The sequence below is a fragment of the Takifugu rubripes genome, chromosome 16 (assembly GCF_901000725.2).
Source record: "Takifugu rubripes chromosome 16, fTakRub1.2, whole genome shotgun sequence".
Taxonomy (NCBI): Eukaryota; Metazoa; Chordata; class Actinopteri; order Tetraodontiformes; family Tetraodontidae; genus Takifugu; species Takifugu rubripes.
In genome coordinates, this window is record NC_042300.1 from 5,012,005 (window position 1) to 5,037,223 (window position 25,219).

The 25,219-nt window shown below is 46.5% G+C and overlaps 1 protein-coding gene across 15 annotated transcripts in view; it reads right to left on the reverse strand.

The window, feature by feature from the left end:
• LOC101079387 (neurexin-3b) overlaps positions 1-25,219 on the reverse strand; it is a 194,018-nt gene that overhangs the window by 112,338 nt on the left and 56,461 nt on the right. For 8 of the 15 annotated variants that reach the window (XR_003891242.1, XR_003891241.1, XM_029849449.1 and 5 more), the window contains 10 exons: positions 23,648-24,086; positions 21,378-21,761; positions 6,577-6,780; positions 5,201-5,227; positions 4,261-4,380; positions 3,964-4,076; positions 3,556-3,824; positions 3,293-3,483; positions 2,932-3,105; positions 512-631 (listed from right to left, as the gene is read on the reverse strand). Coding sequence is in view for 12 of the 15 variants with exons in the window: in XM_029849449.1 (XP_029705309.1) it covers positions 512-631; positions 2,932-3,105; positions 3,293-3,483; positions 3,556-3,824; positions 3,964-4,076; positions 4,261-4,380; positions 5,201-5,227; positions 6,577-6,780; positions 21,378-21,761; positions 23,648-24,086 (2,041 nt within the window). In the remaining 3 variants the exon portion in view is untranslated. Of the gene's footprint in view, positions 1-511; positions 632-2,219; positions 2,247-2,931; positions 3,106-3,292; positions 3,484-3,555; positions 3,825-3,963; positions 4,077-4,260; positions 4,381-5,200; positions 5,228-6,576; positions 6,781-21,377; positions 21,762-23,647; positions 24,087-25,219 lie in introns of all 15 variants that reach the window. The other 7 variants (XR_003891240.1, XM_029849440.1, XM_029849441.1 and 4 more) reach the window with 1 other exon arrangement.

A 25,219-nucleotide genomic window follows, 5' to 3' on the forward strand; every position in this document is an offset into this window, starting at 1 on the left:
GATGATGGCAGCGCTCAGGGCAGCTCTAACAGCCCCCAGCTCATTAGCAGCAGCAGTTTGCCCCCACTAGGAACTGTTCATTGAAAGACTGTTTACTGAGGAGGTCCCTTGCCATTGACGGGATAAGAGATCCTCTCGTCAAGACGCCGATTTAAGCTCGGTTTCATTTTCGTGATGAAATGGAGCACCCAGAACAGAATGGACATTTAGGATCACAAGTTTCAGCAGGAAAACAGGATCTTCAGGGTGTCTGATGAAGTGCAACAGTGGAGGGCTCATACTCAGCTCCATGTAGGCCAGCCGGACGTTAGAATGGCACATGTCTGGGCCATTTAAAGGGGTAATAGGAAACATTTGCTCTGATGTCTGTGCTTTGGTGTAAGTGACTGGGAAAAATCCCACAATGCAACTAGAATAACAGGTGCCTGTTTATGTCTTTCAAAGTGTGCACTTAAAAAAGAAAGAAATCGGTGGGTTGTCCATTACGAGGGAGGAAGTTGGCAGTACTCACGGTCGTTGCAGTGCGTCCCGGTGTAGGACGTCATGGAGCAGTCACATGTGAAGTTCTCCCACTGCTGGATGCACACGCCCATGTTGGCACACGAGTCCTCCTGGCAGGTCGTACTTGGACCTGCGTGAAGGAGGGAGACAGGAGACGGCAGGATGCTATGACTAAAAGGGACTTCCTGGGCCTTAAACAACGGCAGATTCATGCAGAAGAAGAGCACCACAGACACAGACACAGACACCCCCTGTGGGAGGAAACAGCGCCACCAGCAGAAGCCTGATCTGGACAGAAGAGTTTAACATCACTCTGTGTGTGGCGGGAATTCTGCGTCCTCACTTGTACGGATGTTTTTATCTACTCTGCAGGTGAGACGTCAGATGAAGCGGAGTCCATCTGGACTTCTGTGGTGGCACCGTCAGCCTCCCTTCAGTGGGCCCGGATGTGTGTCAGGAGACACATGCATGCACTTTTGTCTTTTACATTCCAACCAGTAGATTCCCAACAAGTTTTATCAGAGTAAAACTTAGAACGCTGCATTCCCTCCGACACCAGTCAGGACCAGACGCACAGAAACTTAAACAAAATAATCCTGTTTAACATTCAAAATGCCTTGAACGTGTTTCAAGGCATTTTTACGCCTAAAAACCTTTTTTGTGCTTAAAAAACAAGGGATGCTAACGTGAAACAGGCGCACGCCAGAACGGGATCCCTCAGGAGGCACATCGGACACCACTTAAAGGGAGTATTCAAAGGAGTGTGTTTGAAAGGCTGCTCCGCCACACACACACACACACACACACACACACACACACACACACACACACACACACACACCTCTTAGCTTTGAATACACCTGCTGAGAGGGAATGCAGATAAGGACAGAGACGACAGAGATGACCAGATAAACAAACTCCCCATCGGAGTCTGGACAGAAAAAAAATCCGAAACCCTTTCGATGGGCAACGGCTGCATGTAACACTTGTGTAGGAAATAAACTTAAAAAAAAAAAAATAAGGTGGGTGGATGAATGCAAACAAACGGCTGCCGAGCGAGATACAAAACAAAGAGAGCGAGTTTGCCAGCTGAAAGTGCATTTACTGTGTAATGTAATGGGGGTCTACCAGGCGTCCCATGTGCACACGCAAAGTTATTGCGCCGCGCCGGTGTTGTCGCCGTCTCCTGTTGCCATACAAACAGCCAGCTCATTTGTCAGCCTGAGCAATGGTGCTTTTTTTGCCACGTTGAGTGCTGCAGCAGAATGTTGCTCGCTGTCTGAAAAGCACTCCGAGTGGAGAAACACCCGTTTATGATTGAGGCTATGAGATCTATGAGAAGGGGACATTAGCAGCACGTAGAAGTGGCTTAAAGCCCTCTTGAGATGTGAACAGAACAACCGCCCACCTTTCCTTTGTACTGCCACTCATCCCTGAAGCTAATGGATCCCTGTTAGTCCTCTTTGCTTTGCAATCAGACTATGTATTTGTATTTATTCCAGTTATGTGTGGCTCTAGATTGTAATTAAATCTAAATTGATATCTGCCCTCTAATTTTGGACCATTTGTCCTTCTGCCTGTATCGTGTCACTGTTTGTCTTTCCAGAGAGCAAGCACAGTCCACGGACACGGCTGCCATGGTGACACCCACAATGCATTGCACATAGCTGACTTTCAGGCGGGAAAGGCCCCTGGAGAGACCGAGCGGATCCGTCTACCTTGCAGGTCGGCTTTGGTGAAACCAACTTTGTTAGCGCAGAAAGAAAACATGAAACCACAGCAGAGCAGATCGAGAGGGGAAAAAAGAGTCAGTTAGTGAGGGAGCAGCGTCGTTAGTGTTTGCAAAGCTTGTAAAAGTGGCACATGGGTGATGGATTTTGATTTGACAGCAAGGAGCCGAATTAAAGAGATTTATGTGTTTGCGTCAGAGTGTCCTTATATTTGCTACAAACTGCTCATTCTACTTGCAAAGTAAGGAAATTATGGAAAAGTGAGGCCATTTTAGCTGGTCCCCACAATTTTAAAGGATTGTTTGAGGGTTAAAACATGATTTTAAGGTATAGGTTGGAGTTAGATTTAGGTCAGGGTTAAAGGGTTAGATAGGATGGGAGTTAGGTAATGTGTTATGTCTGTGAAAGTCCCCACAAAGATAGAAATACAAGGATGTGTAATAAAATTATCCATTACTGCCGAGGCGTTAGGGTTAGGGTGTTTATATGATGACTTCCATTGGAAAAGTGTTGGCACATAAAAACCCAATATATAATATTCTAATCTGTCAGGATTTGACACTCACAGAAAAAAGAACGGAAATAAGAAGGATTAAGAGTCCCGGGGAGTGGCTGTGAGGGACACTGAGAAACCTGCTAATTAGACAAATAAATCTCCCACAGCAGGTCAGGGGTCCGGCACGCTGGGGGCCAACTCTACCTTCACAGCCGCGCTCAATCTGCCCGCTGCGGAAAAGGGCATCGTTGATGAGGTCTGGCAGGCGGCCATTCAGGTCAACCGAGGCCAAGCAGCCCTGGAAGCCCTCCCGGGACACCACGAGCTTCGGGAGGTTCTGGTACATGTTGGGTCCCAAACCCCCGACGAACAGATCACCTGAAGGGAGAGAAGATGCTAATGAGGGGTGGGATTTCGTTACTAAAAACAGAGGTGAGGGGGATATTCAGCGTCCGGGTGTTTTGTCCTAAAACACCAAGCGTCCCCTCCTGTTGCCATGGCTACCTACAAGAAATAACCTCTTAATTTCTGCATCATCAGGTTCAAACGAAGCAGGCGACGGTACCTTTCAGATCCAGGTTCTTGGCGCCGTTGACATTCTGCGTGACAGACTTTGTGTCCACCTTCAGCGTGTGTGTGTTGGAGGCGTCCCTCGTGATAACCACGTTGTGCCACTGGTTGTCGTTGAGCGGGTTGTCGCTGTTCCCCTTCAACAGGCTCGGCCCGTTCCCCAGGTCAAACACGTAGTGGATGAAACTGGAAAAGCACAATGTGACTCACGGAGGGGAACTCTGCCGCCATGAGACCTCGCCGGCGTCGTCTGCTCACCCTTTCACCAGCTCCACCGCGATGAAGTCGTTGCCGTCTCCGCTGTTGAAGAAGAGGAAGCCGTCGGGCGACGTGGTTTTGAACTGAAAGAACAGGTGCATGGTGGTGTAGGCCTGCAGGGTGGCCAAGCCCAGGTAGCTGCCCTTCGTCTTGAAGGTCACGGGGTCGGCGATGATGAAGCGCATGCCGAAGCGGGCGTTCAGCTCGCAGAAGTCGATGTCCCCGTTCTTGCACATGTCGATGTACTGCATGCCGTTGAACTTGAGGCTCTGTGGGAGCAGAAGACGGGACGGATGCCGGTCTGAACTAAAGGGGCCTACAGGAGGGTGTCGAGAGAGCTGCGACTGACGCCCAGGATGATGCTGCTCTGGGTGTTTAAACCCACAACATCAGTTTCAAATGTGTCACCTGAAGATGCCCGATGAAGGAGGAGGGAGCGGACGAGACGAAGCGCCTCTCAGTCAAAATGCCCGTCTCCACGTTGTTGAACTCCAGGCGGGTGTGGTCGCCGGCCATCTGACCTGAGGCGGTGGAGGAGGAAGAGGATTAGACGGTAGTGACACAGAGACAGACGGTGCAACCTGGAAATAGAACTGGTCAACTTTCAACAAATCAGGGCCGACAGGACCAAAAATCACACCCAACTCAAAGCAGATATTCCAAAAATAGCTCTTGAAAATGATTAAAAATGGAGTACGGGTCTACCTTCAGCCATGTCGTCATCCACAATGAGTTTGAAGTTTTTACCCCGACGGGACACTCGTACCGAGTGCCACTCGTTGTCGTTGAGCTTTTGTCCAGCATAGAGAACCTCAGGGCCTTTGCCTGAAGATGAAGGTTAGTTAGTGAAAGGGCGAAGGGAGGAGAAGCAACATCAAGAGAAAAAGACCCTCAACAACTAACCAGCAAGAGATGGATTCCCTTTAAACTGTCAGAGTTGAACAAAATGTTGCAGTAAAATCTGTGTTGTCGAATACCAATTTTAAGAAAAACATTTATTAGCTCTTGTTGTGTGAGTATAAAACCAGAGGAAATAAATTGGAGACTTTTTTAGATTGCCTGCATTCTTCCCAGCAGCCACTAGAGGGAGCCCCAGGTCTGCTGAACATCGGTTAAAGCTGCTCGGAAAGACTCTTAAATGCCCAGTAACAAAGCAAATCTGAGGGATTCCAATGCCATTTTCATGTCTAAGGGCATTCGTTTATCACTGTTTCACAGCGGATTAGGTGTGGACTGAATGCATCATTACATATATTGACCTGGACTTGAGCCACATTTGCTCCCAATTAGTTTAATTTAATTACATTAAATGCTACTTATTGAGGCGATTTCAAAAGAAAACTGGTGTGTTGAACCGTAACACACTTTATTGTTTTAACCACTACAATTATATAAATTTCAGTTCAGCGAGAGGCTAAAGGACAAGATTAAGAACTGCCTGAATTAATTTGGCGGAAAAAAGGGACCTCTAATATATAGAGTATATTAAGTCAGATTTGCATAACTTTGGTTCCTGGCTATTACTTATTAGCTTTTATCTGAGAGAAAAAAAAAATCCTCTTATCAGTCTCCTGCATTCTGGTATCTCTGCATTTACATCAGGCACACAGGCAGTAATCAAACACAGAAGAAGAAATAGACTTACTGGTGTTACAGTTTATCCTGACACAGTCTAGATGGGGAGGGGAGAATAAGTGACAGATGAAATCGCATCCTTCAAGGTTACAGCTGCAGACATCCAAGATCAAAAACGCCACCTTCCGGGGACGGTCACATGACCCCAAGCGGCCATTTCGGGCCCGGTCGGCTACTGACAGTCAATCAGGCTACACTGATAACAGCAAATCCACTTTAATCCCCGTCCAATCTTTTAATTCCCTTTTCAATGGCATAATATCGCACTGCAGAGATCAAATAATGTCAAATTTAAACCATCTTTAGTTTAAAATTATATTAAAGCATCATCTTAGGAGCAGGAAACACTCTAATGTGAATTCTCATGTTGAATGAACAGTTGGTTTTCAAAATGGTCGCTTGCACATGGCCACATCGATCTTCAACCCAGCTCCTACGGCTACAACAGTCTAGCCCACTACAATCCCAGGAAAAAGGGACACTTTTTGGCCTTATAGCTGCTTTTCCTATTAAATTGCCCATCTAACATTTGGCTGAAGGTTGAAATCCATGTGACCAGATTGGTCATGTGCCGTCAACCGCAACAGAAAAGTGGGAACAAACAGCCTCGAGCCACTTGGTGCCAACACCGTACAGACTAAAGTGCCCCCCCATCACAGACTGGTGGACTTGGTCACATTTCTTTCATCCTAGAGGGTGATTACACTCCCTGGCTCTGAGAGAAACCCCTGCAGATGCTGCATGCGAGCATGAGCAAACTGCGTCCTGCCTTTAAAAAAGTGCCTGAATGAAGTTAAACGAGGCCTGAGCTCCGCTCAAACGCTGCACTTGTGCCACCATCTGCAGGCGCGTTGGGTCCTGTGACATCGGGCTGTTTGCCAAACGGGCCGCAGGCTCAGGGGCCTTTGAAGGGGGTGAGTGCCATCTTTGAACAAGGCATGGGAGATGCCAGCTAGACCGAGAGCTAAATGGGCTGAGCGAAACATGGACCTGCTAAATGAGGGGGGGAATAAAGAAATCATAAAAATGCAAGAACAGACGGACATAGTAAGAATGCATCCCGCGCTAGTCCCTGTGACTCACCTGCATGTCTGAATAGATGGCGAGAACTAACCTAAACGAGTGTTGGGAGGAGGACGGGGCCATCTATTTAAGTCCATCGGAAATCAAAATGATGGATGGTTGGGTTCAAAAGATGCGTGACAACTCTGCCAAGTGTTAGACTGATGGTTCTAAAAGTCTACAGACACGGAAGCATCAAGGCAGTCCAGGCAAGTCAGAAACAATCATGCAACTACGAGACAAACTCCTTTTGTATATGTATGTCTGTGTGGGCCTGTGTGTGTGTGTGTGGAGGGAAGCCTCCAGGGACGGCTCATACGATACCTAGGTTGACCGTCAACTTGACCCGTCCGCTGTCCAGCTCCAGCCTGAGCGTGTCGGCAGACTGGCGGGACGTGGCGGCCATCAGGAGGCCAAACGCCCGCTGAGACATGAAGCGAAGTGAGACGTCCTCGGCCTCCGTGTGCACCACGGTGGGGATCACCACCTTCATATACATGCTGCCGTCGTACGACAGGATGGACGCCTCTGCGGGGGAGACAGAAGAGGACAACGTTCAGGAATCAGCTAACGGGAGGTGGCAGCAGGTCGGCCGATGAGCCGCATCCTGCCACTTTCCTCACGCGCCGCTTGAGCGAGGACATGTGTTCATAGAGCAGCTGATCAAAGCGGCAACGCGTATCGATTTCATCGGTGGGAGACGCGCACGCGCCCAAACGCCCCATCACAGCTGTATTTATCACCCGTGGGGGGACAGTCAAGAGTCTGCCAGCTCAGACTGAAGCGCACAAACGCTGTTCAGTGTGCAGAAAATTAAATCATCATGCTAATTCCTCCTGTCCCTGACTGCTCCCACGCATGAATGGTGGCTGGTGGGTTTAATTGCTTTTTTGTTTAATGTATATAAAAAAAAAAATACCAGCATGCTGTAAAGCAACACTGCGTATATTTAAACAGTGATAGCAAGAACAAACATGGTGGGGTGTACGCGTGCTTGTGTGTGTGTCTGTGCGTGCGTGTGTGCATGCTTATGTGTGTTTTGAGAGGCTGCTGGGCCATAATCAAAAGGAGGAGAAAACTGGAGTCTGTGCAAAGCTGAAAGTCGACAACATGTCAGCAGCCTGGAAGCCTCTTGGGGGAGAGAGAAAGATTAAAAAGGGTATCCAAGCATGACATACCTGTTCTGACACCTCAGTTTCTCAAAGGGCTGGGAGGGTTGGGGGGGGGGGGGGGGCGGGGCGCAGCCCTGTGGTCTGAGAAATGCACCATCACTTGGCTGCATGGAGGAAAACGCTGAGGCTGCAGGTGAGATGTTTTGGAGCGTAGCACGAGGAGGAAATGTGGTTGAGAAGGCCAAATCACCCCCATGGCCACTCTCTCTCTCTCTCTCCCTCTCTCTCACTGCTAGAGTTGTTTTCAGGCTCAGCAAGCTAAATGGGAGAATATTAGCAATGCTAAACATTGCCGAAGCTGAATAATGCACTTTATTTGTGCACACTGAGCCCAACAAGCAACTCTGTAAAGTTCTCCTTCCATTCTCCCAACCAACCGTGGCTCATCTGGTGGCTAAAACTGCACATGGTGCGTTTGTTCTCCTTCTGTCAGTTACATGGGCAAAAAAAACACTCAACTCTCACAGTGAGCGCGTGAGCCTGTCTCCACATACAGAGGCATTGATTTGTCAGTCAGGTCGGCTAACAGGGAGGAAAAAGAAAGAGAAAAAGCCGTCGAGAAGCAATCAGCAGCTCCGGGGGAGAGCAGAGAGGACCAAAGTGGCAGCCTTGGAAACAATCTCTGACCTCCATGTTGGAATAAAAAACTCATATTTTCTGGAGCTTTTTGAAAACAGCTATTGGGATGCTGTAATAACATAGTCAACCTACGACGGTGCCATGGCAGCAGTTTAAGATGACCAAGGTCAAGACAAATCAGCCTCTGGGACCTTGATTATAAAACCAGTGCACAGTTTTATATTATTGACCTTAGCTTGAGAGACAATATCAACTTTCTAATACATCCAGCATTGAATCATACTAACAGAACAAATACGTAGATTTTGGTGAAAAATATTGATTGAACCTTTTAAAGAAGCAACGGGCTTGTGGAGAATTGATGTATTTAAGAGCTGTATTTTGGTGACCAGCCTCCACCTGTATCACCTCATCCAGTCACAGGTCGCAACCGATTTTAGTACCACAAGGATGACATTCTGATGCTCTTTAACTCTGTTCTGACTTACAAGAGGGGAGGGATGGGTTTGTTTTGAACATGTCCTTGAAGTAGAGTGGGAAAGTTCAAAGAATTCTCTCACTAGGCTTTTACAGGTTGAGGACAAAAAGCCTTTAAACCAAGCAAGTATTGGCCTTTTATTTATAGGTTATTTCCTCATTATGATGGTTTCGAGTGAAATAATATCATAAATTATAGAAATTTGAAGACAAATTCAAAGCAGGCTGAAGACGCCCAACAGCCGAACCTGAGCTGAAGGTGCGGATTTAGAAAGGAATGCTAATTTTTGTGTCACGCACTTTACTTTCCTCGTTCGATTCCATTTAAACTTCAAAGTCTCCCAGAAATGGCAAGTTTAAAAAGAGAATTCAGGTTTGTTCCGTTGTCGGGCTAATTTTAACATTTTCAGTAGAGAAACGGCCGACGGGGGAAACCTACATCTGAGCTCAGACAGGGGGCGGTTTTATGCTGCTGGTTCAAATCCCAGCTGTTTGTCTGCTTATACAGTAACTGCTAGTGATGCTTACATGCGTGTCTGAACTGGGATGTCAGAGCTGAAGAGAAGTAAAAGAATCTCAACTGAATTTTACAGGGGTGGAGGAATAAAGATCAGCCTCGGCACATGTAACGACTGATTAAAATCATACCGAGGTAGAGCTAAATAGCCCCATCAGTATGAGCAGGTGTGTGTGTGTGTGTGCGTGTGTGTGTTAAGACCTGAAATGTTGCAGAATGAAACATCTTTGCAGCAAAAGTGCTCCTCTGTAATGGCGGTATATTTAAAAATGATATCAGCAGCAATGAGGAGGTGACTTCAGATGGTAATTAAGATGTTCCTTGTCATTCTGTGTGTGCGTGTGTGTGTGTGTGTGTGTGTGTGTGTGTGTGTGTGTGTGCTGCACAGCATTTCACATAATTAGTCCAACTGAAGCAGAAGATGGAGGAGGAGGAAAGTTATTAAGTGAGAGGCTTCACAAATAGCGTGCAGCGCTGGCATAGAGGGAATGAGCAACACACACACACACACACGCACACACACACACACACACACACACACACACACACACACACACACACTTTGGTTACTTTTCATTTCACTCTCCTCAGCTGTATCCATGTAAGATAATCAAATCTTTCCCCACCAATTACAGTGATAGGCTTTGTTATGATAAACCAACCAATCAGGACCGTGACAGTCAGTGTGGTGTTGAAGTGAACGCACATCAAATGTCTCCCACGCAAACAACTACACACCCTCGTGCACACACTGTCTGCCGGCACAAGACTTAAAGTTCTAAAATATTATCCTCAACCTGACAGCGAGGATACGGACATCTATAAAGCATCTCACAGGCACAAAGTGTGTAATAGCCTCCTTCTCCCTGGTATGCGTGCACACGCAGGATGTGTTTGTGTACGTGCGTGCGGGTTTGTGTTCACACACACTCGGGCAGTAGGAAATGCCTGCACTCGAGAGAAGAGGCTCTCGGCTGTGGACGTCATCCACGGTAATCCTCACCACATGATCCACTCTGGAGATGCACAGGCAACACACACACACACACACACACACACGAACAAAATTAAGTGCTGCTACAACAGAGGAACATCAGAACGACCAAATATATCCCCTCAGAGAACAGTGCAGCTTTAAAGGCGCACTACATTCATCTGAATAATCCAACCCTGCTGCGAGGAAATAAGGCGCAAAGCGGGAAATTTCAATTCAAAAGGGAAGAAAACCTAATTCGAGGGAACACGTTGGGAAAAATATTAGCAGTAGCACTTACACACCGCTTGCATTATTTAGATATATGAAGTAAAGTACCCTGTTCACGTAAAGCAAAGAAGCGTGACATTAATCCACATCGTTTAAATGTGGCCTTTAGCATATCTGCTGATGTGCACGTGGCTGAACAGTCCAGCAGCAGCATGAGCCGCTCAATAACCACTCCTCTACTGATGATCAGTTCATCATTTCAGGTTCACTCAAGCAGCTGTGAGGTCACCAGCTCAGCAGGTGACCTCACACAGAAGGTGGGTTCGAGGCCGAAAAAGTCAGGAGGGAGAACCACTCCGCACCACTAAAAGCCTTAAAGTGTGCGGTGAGGGACGGTAATTTGACCTCGACGGCAATCATTCAGAATTTTTAATAGAATTATGAATTATGAAGGAAGCAGGGAAATCCTGTCCCGCTCTCTTGTATTTGGATCTTAAAATTTTAGCTGATCCAGCTGTTGCAGAAATGGAGGAGCAAAGCTTTACACTGATAACCCAGCTGTTTTGATGAGTTCCCAGGTAAATGTGACCATGTCCAGCATGAATCAGCAAACTCCCGTTTCTCACTTGTTTTTCTCTTAACAAAACGAAAAACGGCTCAAATGCAGAATTCGTGGCGCAGCAGCATGTCCCAGATTTAGCCACGGCTGCACACTCTGAAGAATGAATTTCCTTCAGGAGGTCAGTGCGCTCATGAGGATTAGTAAATACTCGGCTCGACTCAGCCTAAGCAGGCCCGGGATAAATTTATCACAATGTCAAAAATCGTATTGGTACCAGAAGATAAACAAAAAAGCAGTAAGCGGTTTTGTGTGTTGGATGTAGGCTTTATAGAGTGATGAGGTAAATCCATGGAGATTTATCAACATGATAATCAGTGTCCGACCCCCCCCCCCCCCCCCCCCAAAAAACCTTCCACGCATTAAATCTGAGCTCGTCCTCAACATCATATTGTGCTTTTATTTCTGCAAAAAAGAAAACTTCAAACCCGTTGAATGAAAAATGAATTCCCAGAGATGTAATTTAATCTCAGGGCAAACATTTCCCGAACGGCTGCAACAGTTAGAGCGATTTAAAATGGACGAACGAGAGCAGGGACTCTGGGACAGCTTTCCTCAGGAGTCCTCGAGCCGGACAAACTTGATGTGTTGGATCAAGTCAGGTAAAGTTGCTCTTGACCATATTCTGCTGTACAACTCTGATGGATGAGCTCTGCCTCCTCCTCACCTGACAGGCCTCTGTCACCCCACTGGGTCATGGTTTCCTCTCCTCTCCTCTCCTTTCCTCCTCCTCATCAAGCAGACTAGTTATGCTGATTCCTGTGTTTTTCTACCCCCCCCCCTTCTCTATTCATTTACAGGTATCGCCGCCTTCGGAGCTGCATGACGACCTCCAGCCCCACTGACCCGCTGTATAAATAGTGTATTTTTGTGTGTGTTTCTGTGCCCGTCCTCTCCTCTCCTCTCCTCTCCTCTCCTCTCCTCTCCTCTCCTCTCCTCTCCTCTCCTCTCCTTCTCCTTCTCCTTCTCCTTCTCCCTCTTCTCTCCTCTCCTCTCCTCTCCTCTCCTCTCCTCTCCTCTCCTCTCCTCTCCTCTCCTCTCCTCTCCTCTCCTCTCCTCTCCTCTCCTCTCCTTCTCCTTCTCCCTCTTCTCTCCTCTCCTCTCCTCTCCTCTCCTCTCCTCTCCTCTCCTCTCCTCTCCTCTCCTCTCCTCTCCTTTTCCTTCTCCCTCTTCTCTCCTCTCCCTCTCCCCCTCCCTCTCCATCTCCCTCTCCTCCCCTTCTCCCCCTCCTCTCCCTCTCCCCCTCCCTCTCTTTCTCCCTCTCCTCTCCTCTCCTCTCCTCTCCTTCTCTCCTCTCCTCTCCTCTCCTCTCCTTCTCCCTCTTCTCTCCTCTCCTTTTCCTTCTCCCTCTTCTCTCCTCTCCCTCTCCCCCTCCCTCTCCATCTCCCTCTCCTCTCCTTCTCCCTCTCCTCTCCTCCCCTCCCCTTTCCTCTCCTCCCCTTCTCCCCCTCCTCTCCCTCTCCCCCTCCCTCTCTTTCTCCCTCTCCTCTCCTTCTCCCTCTCCTCTCCTCTCCTTCTCCCTCTCCTCTCCTCCCCTCCCCTTTCCTCTCCTCCCCTTCTCCCTTCTCCCTCTCCTCTCCGTCTCCCCCTCCCTCTCTTTCTCCCTCTCCTCTCCTCCCTTTCTCCCTCTCCTCTCCTTCTCCCTCTTCTCTCCTCTCCTCTCCCCTCCCTCTCCTCTCCGTCTCCCCCTCCCTCTCTTTCTCCCTCTCCTCTCCTCCCTTTCTCCCTCTCCTCTCCTTCTCCCTCTTCTCTCCTCTCCTCTCCCCTCCCTCTCCTCTCCCTCTCCCCCTCCCTCTCTTTCTCCCTCTCCTCTCCTCCCTTTCTCCCTCTCCTCTCCTTCACCCTCTTCTCTCATCTCCTTCTCCCTCTCCTTCTCCTACTCCCTCTTCTCTCTCCTTCTCCGGCTTCTCTCCTCTCCCTCTCCTCTCCTCCTCCCTCTCCTCTCCTTCTTCCTCTCCTCTCTCTCCACCCAGCCCCCCATCAGCAGGAGGGTCCCCCTACATCAGCCTGGTCCTGCTCAAGGTTTCTTCCTGTTAAAGGGGAGTTTTTCCTTGCCACTGTTCAGGCCCTGGGATTCTGGAAAGCACCTTGAAACAATTTTGATTGTATAAGAAGCTATATAAATAAAGATTGATTTGATTTGATTTGATTTGGTTGGTGTCCGAAAGACCGGAGGAACGACATTTACAGGAACTCCACCCGCGTAGAACACTTCCAATGATGAATATTACAATAAAAACCTCCAGCTGATGCAGGAAAATTGCAGCTTCCACAACTGCATGTTCACCTGCGCAGTGACCCTAAAAACCATCAGGGGGCAGCAGCGTCAAATGTAGCGAGCTGATGAAAAAAATCCTTTGACTTGAAGGTTAAAATAAAAATAAATAAATAAATAAAAATGCAGGGATGCATGTGGTGGAAGATGAAAGCGAAAGATGGCAACATGCAGTGAGAATTTTGAAAGAAGACCAGAACCTGGCAGAGCACCAGAGGAAAAGGAGACTCATTTAGGTCAACCTAGAGGTCGAGGTAATTTAGTCACCATGACAACAACCAAAACGGTCTTATATTAAATATGAGAGGCACAACTTACCGATACCATTTTGCAAAACAAGCAAGTCTGCTTGCTACTGCACCTGTTGGTGCATAAAAATACTAAATAATGCAAATGCAATGCAATCGTGGGTAGAGTGGACCCAGGAGAGGTTCAGTTCAGGAGGCTGTTTTGATTATTATTAATTTTTCAGCCTTTCATGCGACAGGCTGAGCTTCACTTTCTTGGAAACATTCATCCTGCTGCTGCGAGACGTCTGCAGACCTGTCAATTTCTTAGATGGCCGAACACTGAAGGCCTGATCCACTGTAACTGATCCCCCTCCACCACCACCTCTCTGGGTGTGAGAGTGGCGAGTCTGAGTGGAGGGGAAAGAAAGAAAAGTGCACGCAACAAGATGCAGAAAGCAAGGGAAGATGGATGCAACGCATTCCTCCCTAGTCTGACAGTGTTGCCTCTCTGAGAGTTTACATAAGCACCAACACGCGTAAGCACACATTTAATTACAAATGGGGATTAGGGAGCAACAGCAGCAACACTGTTAAAAAAAGTGATCTTTTTTAAAAAGTGCAGAGTTCTCTTCTTCTGGGCGAACGGATCTCTCCGTCACTGCCTTCTGCAGCACTTTTCCGGCATGTTTCATCCTTATTCCCTGCATGAATGTGTGCAGTCGAGTTGTCAGGCACCGTCGGCACACTGTTCCAGCACAGAGGGGGTGACTGTCAGCTCGCCATGAGTGTGTCTTCTGGTGCCGGGGGCAAGGAACAACATCCTTAATGGCAGACAACTCAAATCTCCTCGGCAGGAGAGGCGAGGACATTTCACTCCACATCTCTTCTCCAGCAAGCGCTCAGGGAAATTATCACAGCCGGCATCGATGGGAATTAAAATTTAAATTTACGTGACCTCAAATCACTTAACACTTCCTCCCTGTGAAACCAGCGTCTCAGCAAATTGATGGGGGGGGATGTGAAATAAAGATGACTTCATTTCAGGATTTAAAAAGGGAGGAAATAAAGGACATTGTCAAGCCAACAGCCAATTTGGCTGGAAGGAATTGTGACAGACTCGATAATGCAGACGATACCAAACTCATTATTTTGCTCACTTCGGCGACTGTTCGACAACAAGAAGCAGATTAGAGTAAAAAGATGAATGGCCCAAGTAAGAGAGCAGGGCGTCGGCGTGGGGACGTGCTACAGATGCTAGGATGTGGACACAGTAAGAAATTCACACCAAATCTGATTGTTTTGCTGATAGCAGGAGACATAAACCCTGCAACAGTTATGTGATAACAACAAAAGTCGGCTTCTCCACGCTTCCACTGTGTTCTAGACCTTGGACATCTATAATGTCTCTCCTTTTCTTAATGAACTATTCACTCACTTATAATATGAATAATGACGTCTCAAGAAATATTATAAAATCCTTCACTTACTGGTCACCAGCACACTCTGGAATATGTATAATTTAGCACTATTAGCTGCTCTGACCTGGCTGCCGTGTTGGCTCCGTGTTGGAGCTCACTGTGCGCCCCGGAAGACTGGCTGAGTGCTTCCCTGCAGTCCAGGAGGACTTTCTGATTGATATCTCAATAAAGACTTGGTTTTTGGACTTTTTACCACTGCATTTTGCCTGCTTTCGGGTCCTGGAAAAAACCTAAACCAAATAGCTGTAACCCACAGACGCATCCCACTGAATTAATAATTCTAACTCCATTTTAGTTGGAATTCTATCAGGTTACAGAAAGCTGTGATGCAGTCATGCGAGTAGTAAGAGAAAATGTGAAAACAAGTCTTAAACTACATTTAAACCTTTAAAATGCACATTTGATCAGCTCTTTGCCCTCCCTTCTCACTGTTCTTCATCCCATTTTCAGTTTTTCCATGCCTCTTCTCTCAATTTCCTCCTGGGCTCCATCCTCCATCTTGCATCCATAGCTTGTATCCTTCCTACGTGGACATCGACGCTGCCATGTTAGCTGCAAAAGACCTTGAAGTGTCATTTCCTCTGCTGAGATAAATGTCCCAGGGAAGGTGCTTATCACCTGGTAACGGTGATTTATATAAGGGGGGTCGAGGGGCTGGATGGAGAAAAGGCTAACAGGGAAGTACGATGTGGCGTGCAGGGAGGAGGAGATGTGGCGGTATTATCAATATAAACAGAAGTGGTGGTTTTCCCTTTCACTGTTGATGGGAGAGTTCTCAACAGGAGGTCGAAACCTTTTCAGCTTAATCTCTGCAGCGTCTTCAGGAGGAGCATTAACCAGACAGGAAGAAACGAAAGAAAAATCCAAATGAGAAAGGACACAGATGCACAAACTCACGAGGGACCGGCGCGCTCATCGCATAAGACAGGATTATGACTGCAGGAACAATCGGATCGGAGAAAATAGACTAAAACAACCGCGAGGAGCTGGTTTGGATGAGATAATGAGGTCAGGCCATCAAATATTTAGCTAAAATTGAATGTGAAACCTGTTCCGAACTTTTTCGTGGAAAATATTCATTGAAAGGTGGCAGCGCTGCATTTTCCTGCAGACCCAGCACTCTTTTAAAATGTTTTTTCTTTTATCATAAGACAAATGAAACAGGAATACATCTAATCCACAGCTGAGTGCAGAAATGTGCTTCTGGCACACCAGAGGCTCATTTTAACACTCCTAAAAATGTTGACTAATAGTTCATCAAACTGGTTGCAGGAAGTAGTTGTGACATCTTCTGGAATCAGCTGTTCCTGACTGTTCAAAAGTGATTCTGATGCTTTGTGTTGCGTGACAAGGTTGTAATTCCTGTTTTTTTGTGCCTGTGAATGAATTTTAGAGAAAGTAATTGGATACAGAAATCAATTATATTGATGGACCCTGGGTGGGCAGTGCATTACATCCAGTAAAAACATTACAAAACAGGAAGCTGAGACGATCGGGGGTGATATCGGCCCTGATCTGCGGAGCACAAACTCCCAGCCATCAGCGCAGCCCCTCAGCCATTACTACTCCTCTCCAGTGACAGTATGGAAAAGCCAAACACTTAATGCATTTGGGCTGTGGCATCTTGTCAGAGAAAATGTAATATGCATTAGACACAATCCGATCCCTCTCTAGTTAGGGGGTGTGTGCGCTCCCAATCGTGTTTATCTGTGTGTGCAGAGAAAGACGAGAGTCTCGGTGGGATGTCTCGGCGCTGGGCTGGCACGCTGTCAGACAAACGCACTTCATTATGGGCCAATTTACCTGATTAACTGGGCTACTTTATCAGCAGCGCACCGCTGTCGGTAACACCCGACCCCCCACCAGCTCCCGTTCCACAGCCGCACAAGCAGATTTCAAACACCACAGTTTTCAAACAAAGCCTGACTTGCTCACTGACGGTCTGAAGCGGCGTGAAGCGCCGTGCACGAGCCGCCGCCTCATGGCTGAGTCAGAGGATGACATCAGACCTCTCCCTGCAGAGTTGGATTAACGTCACCTCTTACAAGTTAGACTCAAATACAGCAAAAATGAGTTTCCCTCCTAGGCAATAACATTTTTCTAACCTTTTTCCCTTAAATGGAATGTAACAATCAAAAAGGAATAAAGCCCGGAGCCGCCTCCCAGAGATGAGACAGAGGACACAGCCCATCGTGAATCATTATCATTAGAGCAGGATAATCATTTCCTCTCTCTCAGTAGTCTGTGGATCTGTCTGCAGGCCATTTGACAGATTTCTCCACACTAGTATAGCACTGGAGTAAACCTGTACATCAGATTCTACCTAATTAAACACTTCCCAGCAGATGTGGCACTGTCACAAACAACCTTCAGCAAATGTTTAAAGCTGCCAGGACAGAAGACTTTAGTAAACAGCTTACTGAAATAAAGAAATCACAACCGGGTAATAAGCGCTATTGCGAGAAAAGTGCAACCGTTTTTGCCTCTAACTATGTTTTTCCCATCCATGGTGCTGTGTTTTAAGTAAGCGTCTCTTTCCTCTTTACCTCTTGTGCCTGTTGAGTTATGCACCAAAGCATGCTGTTTTATTTGAATTCGGATCAGAGGCAGACTAGTTTTTGGCAGGGCCACAGTCTGGGTCACAACCTAGAGGAAAGGGATTCTGTGCCAGGGTCCCGGTATCACGGCCCACAGCACACACACACACACACACACACACACACACACACACACACACACACACACACACACACACTCAAAAAATAATAAAACAGCTCCACGTACACGCTGGATGGTGTGAAATGATGAAAATAAACACATGTGATGTAAAAACACGATATCTGACATTATTGTGCATCACACGTGCAATGACGCAGACAGACAGACAGAGAGACAGACAGACAGACAGACAGACAGACAGACAGACAGACAGTGAGTGTCTGGCTCCCACCCAGATCACACATCTGATCACAGGTGCTGTGGTGTTTCATGCAAAGACATGCCTAATAAGGAGCACGTGTGTGTGTGTCTGTGCGTCCGTGTGTGTGTGTGTGCGTGTGTGTGTGTGCGTGTGTGTGTGCGTGTGTGTGCGTGTGTGTGTGTGTGAATGTAAGGGAACAAATTCAAATTGAGCGGAAGAAAATGTGACACAGATGAAGACAAGTTGCCGAAACAGGACATAAAACGCAGCATCCGTGCGCCTGTTCAGCGGGTAGAAAGCAGGAGACGAGCACGCTGCCGGGGGGGCGCGGATGCCTGGAAGCTGTCACCTGATGTCACCTTTCATCCCAAACAGTCTAAAGCATCAGTTTGAAACATCAGCTCGTATTTTCACTCGGGTCCGACCCATTTGATTCCAGCGCCATCGTGTCTCCACAACTGCTGTCTCCAGTTGGACCCACCTGGTGTTGTGGCAGCGCTCGTGTTCAGAATCTTCATCTCCAGTCAATGAGAACAGCAAATACACAGCTTCAATCACGGCTTGGAAATCCTTACTCATCGCCCTGATCGCCTTCTTTAGCACAGTTAGCTTTTCTATTTGATAGTCCGGACAAACGTCACCGCGTTACCCATAAATATGGTTAAAATGTTCCAACGTGATTAAAATGAAAGGCTCGTGGTTCAACATCACATCACCTTTGATGCGCTGTCCAGCTGTCGGCTGATCCATCACCTCCCATCCCCTCCACTGAGCACCTACCTGCGTGGTGCTGCGCAGTATGATGGAGATCAGTAGCAACACCGTGTGTAAAAACGTCTCGGTGCTTGTTTGATACCGTCACTTTGGAGCTCGAGGGCCCGCTTAAAAGAACGGAGGAGTAGAAAAATAAACGATTCTACCAGCATGACTACTAATACTCTGCTGGTTCTAAAGTGCCGCGTGTTCATTTTGAAAATGAAACAGCACATGTCGTTTCCAACACATTTCAAATCAAAGGGGTGTTTTTCATCTCAAGGGCTGCTGCGGGTTTTCTGTTTCAAAGCAGAGAAGGGTTCGCTTTAAAATGTTCCACACTGAGCTGTAATGGAAACGGCAAGAGGGTGAGAAAACAAACAAATAGAACCAATTGAGAGTTTCAGGGTTAGCGCCATGCATCCTGCAGACGATGCCGTTGTGTTTAATCACACTGCGAACTGGCGTAGATGTCTTCTCACTCGCTGGTTGTTGTCTGACTCAAAGCTTTCAATATACTGCTCAATCTTTTACACGGACCTTTACCGGGGTTCAAGGGCGTCGGGTACTGACTGAAAACAAAGATCACACACAGATACGAACCCTCGCCAGGGTGGATGGACTCACTCAGCAGGAGAACGTGAACAGTTCAGCAAACTGGAAGAGCTGGGGGGGGATTTGTTCAGGATGCTCAGCTTTGACCACAGAGCGGACCCAGAAGACACCAGAGGGATGAGAGAACAGGAGGACAACGCTGGTGGGGAAGGATATGTAGGTCTGTCCTTGCTTGTAGCACCACAACCCTGACCTTCATAATTACTCAGAAAAGACATTAGAATGGTTAATGGTTGGGTGGAAGTCCCAGGAGACGTTTGAGAATAGCTTGATGGACCTGAATCTAAACCTCGTGCTTATGTAATGCTTAAGCACTGCTTCTAAAGCCAATGACAGAAAATCAATTTGAATCCTCACAATGGAGCTGCAAAGCTTTTCAACACAACCTTCACCTGTAGCAACACGCAGCACCTCCAAACAAGGCTGAGCGGGCGCGACTCACTTCCAACCGCCAGCTAAAAGAAGCAGGTGTTCAGTCAGAGCAGCATCAGCATATTTTACCACACAATAATTCTAATTATGTCGGGAAAAGATGGAGTGATGGAGACTTTGTTCTCCTGCTCCAGAGCTGCAGTCTCCTGGGGGTTATCGACCAACCAGTGGGAACAGCACTGAGTGCAGAGGTGTGGTCAGTTCCCGACGTGTGGGGGAGGAATAAAATGGGAGGAAAGAGAATAAGAAAGGGAAAAGGAAGTGGGTTAGTGAGAAATAATTTATCATTTTCTTTGTGGGTAAAGGGTCCCTGTCAGCCAAGCTTTTAAAAAAAATGCTGAGTGCTATTGTGCTAACCTAAAGTTTTAAAATGACTGGGGAATTTGTTTGATCTTCCATAACTGAGGACTGGGAGATTTCCATAAAAAGCACATTCAATAATGTGCACCACAAAGCATTTTCAACGTAAGGAACACCGCGAGCCTTTTCCACCTTTGACTGTTCATTAACTAGAAATGATCACGCTGTTCTCTCCGAGCAACCTGCAAGAACTTTCATCCCAAAACCCACTTTGATTTTCTACCACGCCGTAACCTGTAAAGGAGAGCACTTCAAGGCTCCAATCAAACCCCAAAAATCTCACCCACCATTTTCACTGGCTCACACAATTTGAACGCAGTTCAATTTCCCTGTCTGACCTTCTCCAAGGGGACAAAAAAAGAAGAAAACATACGTTCTTTAACAAAGGGTGCATAAATCCTGTGAGAGGACAGTGTCCCGTCTCACACTTCTTCGTGCCCTCCCACTAAAGCGAGCGCTGAACGGAGTTTGTTAGCAGATAACAACAGCGACATCCTTTTTCAGACAACAAATTACATATCAACCAACGAGCTGTCCATAAAGTCAACAGCTCTCTGGCGCATATTATTTAGAAAGCAACAGCAAACAAATAAACACCAATTGACCTTGGATTTGCTGAAGAGAGCAGGAAATGTTGTCACAGTATTCTAACACAGACTGTGTAGCCTCATCATTACTGTAGACGCGTGGGAGGCAATTTAAAGAAAACAGTATTTTAACTTTTTTTTTCTCTACTTTTAATTTTAATGAATAATTACTGATTAAAAGGGGCACCAAGTGTGCCAAGATAATGTGACCAGAACCATTACACCACCACTAGCAGCCTGAACAGTTCATGCAAGGCAGGAATTCTTGCCTCCTGTTCCTGTTCTCAGCTGACAGGAGTGGGACTGGTGTGGACTCCTGCTGCTGTAGCCCTTTGTCTTCAAGGTTGGGTTGGTTGTGCGTTCAGAGATGGTATATGCTATTCCTCAGTTGTTGTATCATCTGGAAGTAGTCGGCCCTGCCACCTCTGACATCTCACACCAACAAAGCATTTTCATCCACTCATCTGCTGCTCGCTGGATATTTGCTGTTTTTTTGAGTGACAGCCCAAGTAGATACTCAGACCAGCCTGTCTGGCACCATCAACCACAAAGTCCATTTTTTCCACCATTTTGATGCTCAGTTTGAGCTTCAGCATGCTGTCTCGGCCACATCTACAGGCCTAACTGAGTAGAGGCCATGAGATTGGCTGATTAGCTATGTGCGCTAACAAGCAATTGCACAAGCGATGCTAACAAAGTGGCGGGTGAGTGTATATCGTGCGATCAGCAGTGCTATTTCAAACCACACTGTAAACACAGGGAATAAGAGGGACTGCAGCTGATATGCAACTCTTTAAAAAGGTCTTTTACCAAGAAATCAATAAGCCTCCAGACAAAACCAATAACATTATCACTAACAGAGGGCTAAGAGGCACAAACAGAGAAGTGGGAGTAGAAGTATCCTCACCTTTGTCACAGGAGAAATCCCAGTAACCAGTCCCAGTGCAGTCGCAGATGAAGCGGTTCCACCCCTCCTTGCAAACCCCATTGTTCTTGCAGGGGTTGCTGTCGCACTGTTTCCCCGTCAGCTTGTTGCACGACGACTTGATGCCGGTCATGTTCTGGGACTGAGCGATCTGCCGTATGTCCTTGCTGCGTCCATCTATGAACAGATCCCGCACGCAGCCCACATAGCCGTAGTTCAGCATGGCGGTCCAGAGCTCGGTGGGGAGCACCAGACCAGCCCTGTTGTCTGGAAGTCCACCCAGATACAGGTCCCCCTCCAGGTCCAAGATCTCATTTTCACCACTCGCTGTGAAAGGGGTCCGACGGCTGTTTACTGAGATGATTCCTGAAGGGGGAATAAACCATTTATTAGTACTTATAATTATACCCACATAATGACTTAAAATCTCAATATTTTTCATGTGGTTTTGCCCAATAGGATCTTTTTGGTTAGGGCATCTACACAACTGACAGTGAGAAGAAAAGAGAACAAAGTGGCTGTAAAAGAAGTTAAACTAAAGTGATTGCTGGCAGTGACTGGTGGTTTTTCGGTTGATCAGATGACAGTTCTTTTTATGCGTGGCTGGAAAAACTGCAAGCACAAACTGTGATAAATTCAAAGTGATAGTGAACATAAGCAAATGGAGTTGTAAAAGGGGCCAACAAAAATAGCAAAGCATGCCTGTGCTGACATGTGGTCTGAGTAAGTGGGAGTACGAGCGGGTTTGACAGCCAGAATTACAGCGATCGCTCTTCAGTAGAAGTCCATTTGAGTCACAATATAACAGCAAAGAGGAACAGAAGCATTTATTAAACAGCCCGCTACAGATATATCTGGAAACGACACATATATATTAATCAACTCATCCCCATCATGACTAAAAATAACAAAATTTTGGCAAATTCGTGCATTGTAGGATATTTTAAATCCATTTAATAGCTGCATTTGTTAATACAAATTAAAATTTGAATGAAATTTATGTTAGTTCATTGCTTTTTGAGAACTGCAGGAGCACTGATAACATTTGCAGGATTACTGGCAGTAAACAAGAAAGATACAAAACAAAAATATTGCTCAAGCGAGAAATTCTGAGAAATTCACTTAGAGATTCACCTTGCTTTCTGGAGTAGAAACTTAATGCACTCGAGACTTCTATTAACATTTCGCCAAGCCGCAAGTGTGATTATGCCTGTTCTTAACCATCGCTCAGCCTGGTATCCATATATCTGTTTCATTTCTCTCTTTCCCAAGGAAAATCCTACTTTCTGCTCTGCTATCGCACTGGAGGCAGTGCCGGCGATTAATCAAAGCGGCCGGCCCTGACACACGGCTCAATTGGCTGCTCTAACCTGATATATAACACAGGCTGTAGCAGCACCTCACACACCACCGTCCTCCAGAGAATTCCACCTAATGCCGTGGTTCTGTGGGATCTGGTCCTCCAGGGAAAAGAAAAGTTTTTCAATGTTGTGCTCGAATATAAATTTCCTTTGATTTTCTATGTATTTGGAAGCACTTTGAGGTCAAACAGACTAATGAAAGCGAGAGGAAGCAGGAAGTCAGCTACTATCTGGAGAAAAGTTCCCCTGTGAAATAAATCACCTAAAGGACTGTATGGAACAAATGAATAGGATATGAAATATTCTCCAAGTATGAGAAATCGTGTCAGATCAAGGATCTATGGAAATATTTAGCAAGGGTCATGCTGTCAGTTTCATCCAGTAAGTTAAATGTGGGTGGTGACAAGGTTTTTTATTACGGGGTTTAATGTCAAAATATCCTATACGATTTAATATTATGATGACGTGAAATTGGGATTTAAAAAAACAAAGCTTTCCAATTTGGAATGATGAATGGCGATGCTAAAAACTAATACACAGCAACGATTCTGCAGATATACTGCAGGGAATTCTACCCCTTTACACAATAGTTGGTGATATATTGTCCCGAGCTCGCTTTTATTGCTCTGGCTGTGATTAGCTCGGTCTGGAAATGATGTCGCGGGAAGGCACCATATTTTCTGACACTGCCTGCAGTTCAGACTGAAGCAATTCCCGATTATGTGTTTGAAATAAAAAGGTGACATAATGAGACTGAGGTTCCTACCAGATTTATCACATAAAATTTTGAACTTTAACAGCCGGTGACAGCATCATTGACAAGTAATTACATAATCGCCGCCACGCCGTACCGCAGCTTTAAGTTTCCTTCCTTGTCTCCTTCATTCTTACCTGAGCGTCCGTCTCTCTGGATGTCCACATGGTGCCAGGTGCCGTCATTGACCTTTGTCTGTGTGGCTTTCACCTTGATGGTGCCAGAACCCATATCCAGCAGCAGGTACAGCCCCCCGTCCAGCAACTCCACCGCAAAGAAGTCCACCTTGTTGTTCTTCTGGCCTTTCGCATCCCGCCGGTCCTGCGGCTTCCCATGGGTGAAGAGGATCAGCCCGTTGGGTTCTGAGGTGCGGAAATCGAAGGAGATGGAGCCCACGCGTTTGGTGTTCCACTTCGGAAGGGCCAGGTAGGACTCTGGCATCTCAAAGTTGATGGGGTCCAGGGTGGGAACATTTTCACACTTAAAGACTACGTCTCCCTGGAGTTTCATCTTGGGGTCCATGATGCGGGCCAGCCGAGACAGTTCCAGGCGGATATCATTGTTCTTGTAGACCACCTGGTGGAAAACAAAGAGATATGAAGATCTGCCCTGTCAGTTTCTCTCACTCGCAGAAGTAGTTGCCTATTAATTGCAAGACTCCATCAACTCCAGCACTGTAGCATTAGCTTCCATATCACACACGTCCTGTCTGAAGACAACTGGATCCATATATCTAATATCATCTGCAGTCTAAATCTATTTAGTTTTTCTTACTTTCTGCTTTAACTCTAATTTATCCAGTTGATTGTACACAATCCACGATGGGATATTGGTTTAAATGAACACCTGCTGACTGAGTAGCTACGAAGGGCTAAATTGTCTGACTCATTCCTGTGATGCTTGAAATTGGCAGGCCGCACGAATATCTGTGGCTCTTTGAGAGTACATCCAATATAATACCTATTTACATCCAGAAAATACCCCCTAATCCTCAAGCAGCCCCACATTATAGTCAAATACAAGAAAAGAAAAGTAAAAACTGTGGAATATTATCAGTTGGAATCCACTCATGCAGAAAATTAATGTTTTTTTTTCTTCCTGTGAAGGAAAGACAGGATTTCTTTCTTGCATTTCAGGCTGTGTGTGTGTGTGTGTGTGTGTGTGTGTGTGTGTGTGTGTGTAGGGAACGGTTAGAGAGAGCACAGCTGTCAGCAAACAGATTTTACTGCTTTGGGATTACTGATAATCCTGGAAGATTTGACAGCAAATCAACACAGGTGACCTGAACATTGAGGGGGGCTGAGACAAACCAGAAAAGAGAGAGAGAGAGAGAGAGAGAGAGGAGAGATGGAGAAGATTAAATGCTGCGAGGCTACTATGTGCCAGTGGCTTTCAAAATATGCTCGCTTGTGTGCACGCATGTGTGTGGGTGTGTGTATGATACACTGTAATGTAGCTGTCACTGATGGCAACAGCCACACTTAATCTCTTGTGTGTGACACATAACAAAATATATGCTGTCGAGCTTTTAATCCACAGATGTTGGACTTGACAATTTTAATTGTTATTGATATGATACTGTGTCAGAGGGGGAAAAACTCATACTGGATTCACAGATTTAAAAGAAAATAGAAATCAGACATCTCTACATACAGTATCTCTTTGGTAGCTATGTCCTTAAGGGCAATTTGAAGTTCACTATCTTGCCC